Source organism: Manacus candei, unplaced genomic scaffold (assembly GCF_025592945.1).
Source record: "Manacus candei isolate 608988 ecotype Guabito, Panama unplaced genomic scaffold, ASM2559294v1 h1tg000057l, whole genome shotgun sequence".
Lineage (NCBI taxonomy): Eukaryota > Metazoa > Chordata > Aves > Passeriformes > Pipridae > Manacus > Manacus candei.
The window spans coordinates 15,971,007-15,978,511 of NW_026138105.1; the positions used below are offsets into that span (position 1 = coordinate 15,971,007).

The 7,505-nt window shown below is 55.8% G+C and overlaps 1 protein-coding gene across 1 annotated transcript; it reads left to right on the plus strand.

The window, feature by feature from the left end:
* Window positions 1-1,534: 1,534 nt before the first annotated feature.
* Window positions 1,535-5,364, plus strand: SLC32A1 (solute carrier family 32 member 1). Its single transcript, XM_051803001.1, has 2 exons — window positions 1,535-2,355; window positions 3,212-5,364. The coding sequence occupies exons 1-2, from the start codon at window positions 1,984-1,986 to the stop codon at window positions 4,397-4,399; spliced, it is 1,560 nt and encodes a 519-aa protein (XP_051658961.1). The 5' UTR covers window positions 1,535-1,983; the 3' UTR covers window positions 4,400-5,364.
* Window positions 5,365-7,505: the final 2,141 nt, after the last annotated feature.

Consider the following 7,505-nt stretch of genomic DNA (forward strand, 5'->3'; position numbering starts at 1 on the left):
GGGAAGAGGTGAAACAGCAGTTCCAGTGACGGCCAGAGCCCAATGCATCCTCCTCTGGCCGATTTTAATTTTCCCTGCTTAAACCACAGCCCGTCGAGACGATGGTAAACTCGGGGCGAAGCGCTTCCCCGCTCGGCTTTCTCGACCTATTTGTGCACTGACATGTAATAATTCCTCCGCAAAGCCTCCTCTGCTACCATCCAAAAGCCCCGTTTTTGCGGAGCTGGCTGTAGCAGCAGCTACCCCATCCTTGCACCGGGAGTCGGGAACAGCAGCCGAGGCACCTCTTAGGGGTAAAGACCTCATTGGGGATATTTATTTGGGGCGGGGGTTTTACGCCTTTCAGTCTCTTTGCACACAATTTTCTTTCAGATTCTGCCGGGGAGGAAACACAAAAAAGAAAAAAAAAGGTATTTAAGGAGGGTATTTAAGGTTTCTTTCCCTAGGAGTCGAGGAGGATTCGTTCCCCACCACTGCTCAGTGCCGCAGCCCACCTGCAACCGCAGCCCGAACGCTCCCTCTCCGCTCCCTCAACAACGTTATTGGGAAATAATTTAATGCTGGCTTTTCCACTCATCTGTAGTAAAACAATGCTCTTTTTTTACCTTCCAAAATAGCAAGCGAAACACAGATTCCAACCTCCCTCCCCCCGCCTTTCAAAGGATATATATATATATATATAAAATTTTATATTTTTTTTAATAAAACAACGATTTAAGTGCTCCCTCGCCGCAGAGGGGACGTGCTCTCCGCACACTGCTCCAAAATGCCATTAGTCCCCCTGCCACCCTGCACTTGTCTGTGTCACAGCACAGCACCGGGATATCCCGTTGCCGTTGCTGGCTGTGTTGACCGCTCATCTCGGAAAAATTCAAAATAAATAAAAAATCGTAAGACTTTTGACTGACAAAGGAGTATAAGCGCTTGGAAACAAAACTAAAATATCGGTATTTCATTTGAAGAAAGGAGAATCTCAGCATTAGCTGGGGGGGACGGAGAGCTCTGCACTGAGCATCCTGCCGGGTGCCGGTGCAGTGCTGGTGCGGTGCCGCCAGGCTGAGGGCCCCGACCAGGAGCGGAGCCCCGTGTCCCGCCGGTTTTGGAGCTCATGGATCGCGGGAATCATTACATGCAGCTGAGCTCTCGCTCCTTGTGCTCAAGTGGCCACGCACCGCTGTGCTCCCCGCGCAGGGTCCGCTGCCCAGACCGCCCTCCGCCTCCGAAGGGGCCGTGCATTTTGGGGGGCAGAAAAAAGCAAAAGAAGGGAGTGCGAGGAGGAAAATCCCGTTAAGAACCGGTCAATAGACGCCTGTCCGCCTCTTCAGCGGAGCTCTTTTGTTTCTCTGTGGGGAAGCGACTGGAGGCCAGGGGCCCGCGGGCGGGTGCGGGGCAGGTGCGGGACAGGGCGGGCAGCGCAGGGGCTGCGGAGCCGGGCGGAGGTGGGGGGGGTCCGCGCTGCAGCGATGCTGGCGGGGCCCGGCGGGCGTGGGTGGGGCGGGAGAAGAGTGCGGGGGGGCTGGGCTTGGCCGGGGACGGTGGTACCTCCCCCAGAAATGCAGTAATTCTCTCCCCTCTCCTCTTCTCTCCGTGAGGTGGGCGCACTGCGATGGAGACGCAGCGCGCTCTACCAGGGGCTTGCGCTGCCCGTCTGGTGACATCCTCCGGCTGCTGACTGCCCCCCATCCTGCCCGGCTCGTCCCCCGACCCCACCGCGGGGCCCGGCGGAGCGGTGCGAAGCAGCGCGGAGCGGGCGGCGGAGCGTGCGGGCCCGCTCCCCCCGCAGCGGTGTCATGCCCCTGGGCACCCCGGCCGGGAGCCGCCCGCACTGCGCCGGGGCGCGGAGGTAGCGGCTCGGAGCAGCCACTCGCAGCCGCCCAAAGCCGGGCGCCCAGCTCCCGTCCACCGCCCCGCCGCCCGCCCGCCCCGTCGGGATTTTCCCTTCCCTGAGAATCTGCGAGCAGTGGAGTCACCCGAGCCGCAGCCATGGCCACCCTCCTCCGCAGCAAGCTCTCCAACGTGGCCACCTCGGTGTCCCACAAATCGCAGGCGAAGATGAGCGGAATGTTCGCCAGGATGGGCTTCCAGGCAGCCACCGACGAGGAGGCGGTGGGGTTCGCCCACTGCGACGACCTGGACATGGAGCATCGGCAGGGGCTGCAAATGGACATCCTCAAGTCCGAGGGTGGAGAGGAGGGTGCAGAGACGCCCCTGGAGGGGGACATCCACTACCAGCGGGACGGCACCGGGCCCCTGCCGCCCTCCGCCTCCAAGGAGGCCTGCTCCGAGCTCTCTGGGCAGGGCAAGCCCAAGATCACCGCATGGGAGGCGGGATGGAACGTCACCAACGCCATCCAGGTACGGCCACCGCTGCGCCGCCACCGCCTCTGGGCACCGGGCAGTGCTCCCTTATCCTGATCCCAATCCCGCTCCGCGATCCGCACCCGGCCGGCTGCTGCGGGCTGATTGCAAACCTGCTTTAGGAGAAAGGGAAAGAAGGCGGAAAAGGGCATAGAAGGGGGAAAAAAATAGATGAAAGATAGAGATAAAAATGGTGGGGGAAAGGAAAGAAAAACAAAGAAATATTAAAAAATAAAAGGAAACTAAAAGCCCCCAGCAGGGTTCTCTCCTTTGGCCCCCCCATCCCAGAGGAGGGCACAGTGCCAGAGAGGGGCCCGAGCCCCATCCCCATCCCACTGTGGCTCCCACAGGGCTGGGGCTGGCTGGTGTCCCCATCAGGTTACCCCAGCACATGGGCTAGGGGGAGAGGGGGGATAGGGAGCCCGAGGGGTGACCAGGCTGGTGGCAGGATTGCACCAGGGTGGGCCTGGTCTGGTGCCTCCAGAGGTCCCCGGCTATGAGGGTCTTGGTGCACTGAGAGGGGCTGGCGACAGAGAAGGTAGAGACTGGGGGCAAAGCCCGGGCGCTGAAACTACACTCACTATTCTTGGTGCTGCGATGTGAAATCATGCAGATGTGCAGGTGTGACTGTGGGGGTAGCACGTCAGCAAGGGAGGGTGGTGCATCACTGTGTGTGGCTGTGGCTGCGTGGCGTGTTTGTGTGATCAACTGCGTGGGTGTGATGGTGGTGCCAGTGAGGCAGTGAGAGCACATGTGACTGTGATGATGCAGCTGCATGTACTCGGCTGCAGGCGTGGTGGGCCTGGTCCCCTCCACCACTGAGCAACACAGTTTCCATTTTGTCTCTTTCTAGGGGATGTTTGTTTTGGGCCTGCCCTATGCCATCCTTCATGGTGGATACCTAGGACTCTTTTTAATAATTTTTGCCGCAGTGGTTTGCTGCTACACTGGGAAAATCCTTATTGCCTGTCTTTACGAAGAGAATGAGGATGGGGAGATAGTCAGGGTGAGAGACTCCTACGTGGACATCGCAAACGCATGCTGCGCGCCTCGCTTCCCCACCCTTGGGGGCAGAATTGTGAACGTGGCTCAGATCATTGAACTGGTCATGACCTGCATCCTCTATGTGGTGGTCAGTGGGAATCTGATGTACAACAGCTTCCCCAACCTGCCCGTCTCCCAGAAATCATGGTCCATCATTGCCACGGCAGTGCTCCTGCCTTGTGCATTCTTGAAGAACCTCAAGGCAGTCTCCAAGTTCAGCTTGCTCTGCACATTAGCCCACTTTGTCATCAACATCTTGGTGATTGCCTACTGCCTCTCCAGGGCACGCGACTGGGCCTGGGACAAAGTCAAGTTTTACATTGATGTAAAGAAATTTCCCATCTCTATTGGCATCATTGTCTTCAGCTACACCTCTCAGATCTTTCTGCCTTCCTTGGAGGGGAACATGCAGAACCCCAAGGAGTTTCATTGCATGATGAACTGGACTCACATAGCAGCTTGCATCCTTAAGGGACTCTTTGCCTTGGTCGCCTACCTGACGTGGGCTGATGAGACCAAGGAGGTCATTACAGACAACTTGCCATCTACCATTAGGGCAGTAGTCAACATTTTCTTGGTGGCCAAAGCCTTGCTCTCGTATCCCTTGCCATTCTTCGCAGCTGTGGAAGTCCTGGAGCGGTCCCTTTTCCAAGATGGAAACAGGGCTTTCTTCCCCAACTGCTATGGGGGCGATGGGCGGCTCAAATCCTGGGGACTCACCCTCAGGTGTGCCCTGGTAGTTTTCACCCTGCTCATGGCTATCTATGTCCCCCATTTTGCCCTCCTGATGGGTCTTACTGGAAGCCTGACAGGTGCAGGGCTCTGTTTCCTGCTCCCCAGTCTTTTCCATCTCAAACTCTTGTGGAGGAAGCTCTTGTGGCACCATGTCTTCTTTGATGTTGCCATTTTTGTTATAGGTGGTATCTGCAGTGTCTCTGGGTTCATCCACTCTTTAGAAGGCCTCATAGAGGCCTTCAGAACCAATGCTGAAGACTGAGGAGGGGCCAGAGTTGGTGCAGTAAGAGAATCGCATCGAACATCTGCATAGCCAAATAATTCTGCATCCCTTTAATGGAAAGAGTCATTATTTTCGTTATGTGCATCCAAAAAATTCTATATCATAGAATCTGCAAATTAAAGGAAATAAGACGAAAGTGCTCACCCTGATGTCTTTTTAAATAAGCTTGGATTTAAATATATTTTTTTGTTATTTAGATTTTTTAGAAGGAAATTATCTGGTGCCCCACTCCTATCTCCTCACTCGTTGCCTGAAGCTTGGCTCCCCACAAATGGCCGGTTGGGAAACAGTTGCAGTTTTCAATACTCCTTACAGATATGCAATTCAGTGTTTCAGGAGCTGAAACACAGGTGCCAATCCCATGGGATTGGGTCACTGCGCTCACAAACGGAAGCAAACCCATCGTGGGTGCTGGGAGCAGGGACCTTCATTTTACACTTGGTGAGATGGATGTAGATGAGACCCAGATTGTATGACCAGCCCAACAAGCCCAAGCAGCAGCTGACGACCAGCAATGCCAATTACCTGCAATGTTTACACCGTTGTCACATAGGTGTCAGGACTGCTTAATTCTTCCATCCAAACCCCTACCGAGGAATGGAGCTTCCCATCGACTATAATATGTTGCCTCTGGTTGAAATCGCAGCCCTGGAGTCCACTTCTCAGTGACTTTTGTTTTGTTTTATTTTAACAATCGTTATTTCTAAATTATGAAAAGCTAAAAAAAAAATACATATTGTTGGATTTGACGTCGTTTCAGGATACAGAACAAAACTATGACACAATTCATTCTGTGCAATCTACCAGATCCGTGGAGCTGTTTCCAATATATGTGTGGTGTCATTGTGGTAAATAAGATGAAAAATGTATATCAGAAAAAAAAATCTATCTTTAACATATAATGTGGTACATAAATATATCGAAAAATAAAGAGAAAACATAGATGATGAGGCTGGCCTGTTTCGTAGGGGGCTTGGAGGAGCGGGGCAGGGACAGAGGGACGTTCATCCTTCCCCCATCGGGAGCACTACACATTCTCGGGGTAAAGTCGGGGCAGCGCCGGGTCGTTATCGACAGTGGGATTAAGCTGTTTGCAAGAGGTAGGACACTTATATTTCGGGAAAGGGTCGACTTACAGCTGGGGGGGGGGGGGGCTGCTTTCATCCCTCAGCCCAGCTTTGCTTTACCCTGTAGTGGTCAGACTCCAGGGATGGATGGAATCTGCAGATGTACCCCGAGGTTTTTCTCTGAATAAGGGGAAGAAAACCCCGTCGCAAACAAAGGGGGAGAAATAAACGAAATAAAGGGCTGGAGGTATCCCTGGCTTGAACCAAACTCACCGAACCCTGCCCAGGGGTGCGGAGCATGGGGTTGATCCCCCCCGGGGGCTGTTTTTCCCGTAGCGGGGATTAGCCCCGCAGTCCACACCTGTGATCGAAAACGCCTCGATTTACAGCGATTTAAAAGCTACAACAACTAATTGTCCGCCCGCTGCCGCTGCACAGCGAGGATGAGGATGGGGGGACCCACCGCCAGCGTTCCCGTAGCACAGGCACAGCTGAGATCCCCGTGGAGCTCCTATTATTGCCCTCAAATCACACCGAGCGCCGGGAGGGGCTGAGGTGTTCCCCCATTTCCCCCGCCCGATCCGGTAGCAACGGGCAGCTCCGCAATGCGGTACTGGGGGTGGGAGGGGGGTGTTGGCACGAGCCGGGAAAGGGGCTGCGGGCAGGAGGGTGGGATATCCCTGCCTGCCCGAAGGAAGACGCATTTCGGGCGGTTTCCCGGGCAGCCTCCGAAAGCAAAGAACAGGGGAGTTGTGGAGTCTATTCCGTCTGGGGTCAGGGACATGTGGCGCCGTGGCTGGGTGAGTAGGGGGGGGCATCGTAGTGGGGCGCCTGCCCCCCGGATTAGCCGCATTTCCCTCCATGCGGTGCCCATTCCTGGGGATATCCATCTATGTCCTATCTGCATTCTCAACCTTATCTCCATCCACATCCCCATCATCTGCATCCTCACCCCATCCCAGTCCTCATCATTTTCATCCTCATCACCACTACCCCCACCCCGATGCGGGTGACCCCTGATTACCGCCCCGCCGCGGTAATCGCAGCCCGATCCGACTCCCGCGGCCGCCTCCCGCTCCCCTCCCGCTTCCAGCCCGGGGCCACCGCGGCGACGCAGCGCCCTCGCCCGACGGCGCGCCCGGCCGAAAGCCACCGCATCCACCCGCCGGGATACGGGATGCGCCCGGCCCGGAGCCACCGCATCCACCCGCCGGGATACGGGATGCGCCCGGCCCGGAGCCACCGCATCCACCCGCCCGGGATGAGGAGAGCCAGTCGGGCTGGGGAGCTGGGTGAGGGGCTTCCCTTCAGGTGTGCCAGCTGTTTCTTCTTCTGCCCTGAGGTATCTGTTCCAGCTCTGTTTTCTCCTCAGGGACCAGCGTGGGAGGAGATCCAGCCCACCTCCCTGCCCTGTGCAGGGCTGAGAGTATCGGATCCTGGGAGTAAGTGGAGAGCTGAGGAACCCTGGCAGATTAACACACTCCTCTGCACATCTGTGGTTTGCATTTGTTCTGCACGCAGTGGTTAGAGGGTCTTTTTCTCTCTGTGTTCTGCACTGGGGAAGCAAAGGGACGCAGCCAGGCTGGCTGCCATGCCATACCATGCCATGCCATGCCACGCCACAGCAGCACGGCAGCTGGCTCTCCTCTCCTGCTGGCAGCTGCTTGTGTCTGAATACAGGATGCTCACAGACTAACCTGTCACGGTCTTTGTGTTTTACAGGGGCCAAATGTTCTCTGGTTCAGGACACATGATGATGGAAACCGTTTTATGAAGCTTTAACTTTTCAGAGGTCTTAAACCTAATTCAGCAACTTCCTTTCCCTGCCCCCCCCCCCTCCACTCCTTGTGAACAGAAATGGCTCCTGCTTTGACTATATTTGGGGCTGTTAAGAAGATTAGTGCCCTTTTTGTGACAATGGGGGAAAAGTCAGGGCTTCGTGCTCCTGTGCCTCAGGGTGCAGACCAGGGAAGCGCGAGTAGAGTGTGCCCTCAGTCCCTGCAAGGGCACTTCAAATC

Excerpts from the sequence above, each read along its gene's own strand:
- SLC32A1 (XM_051803001.1), top strand. The coding sequence starts at position 1,984 with ATGGCCACCCTCCTCCGCAGCAAGCTCTCCAACGTGGCCACCTCGGTG. Across the intron at positions 2,356-3,211 it reads ACGTCACCAACGCCATCCAG|GGGATGTTTGTTTTGGGCCT; the intron begins GTACGGCCACCG and ends GTCTCTTTCTAG.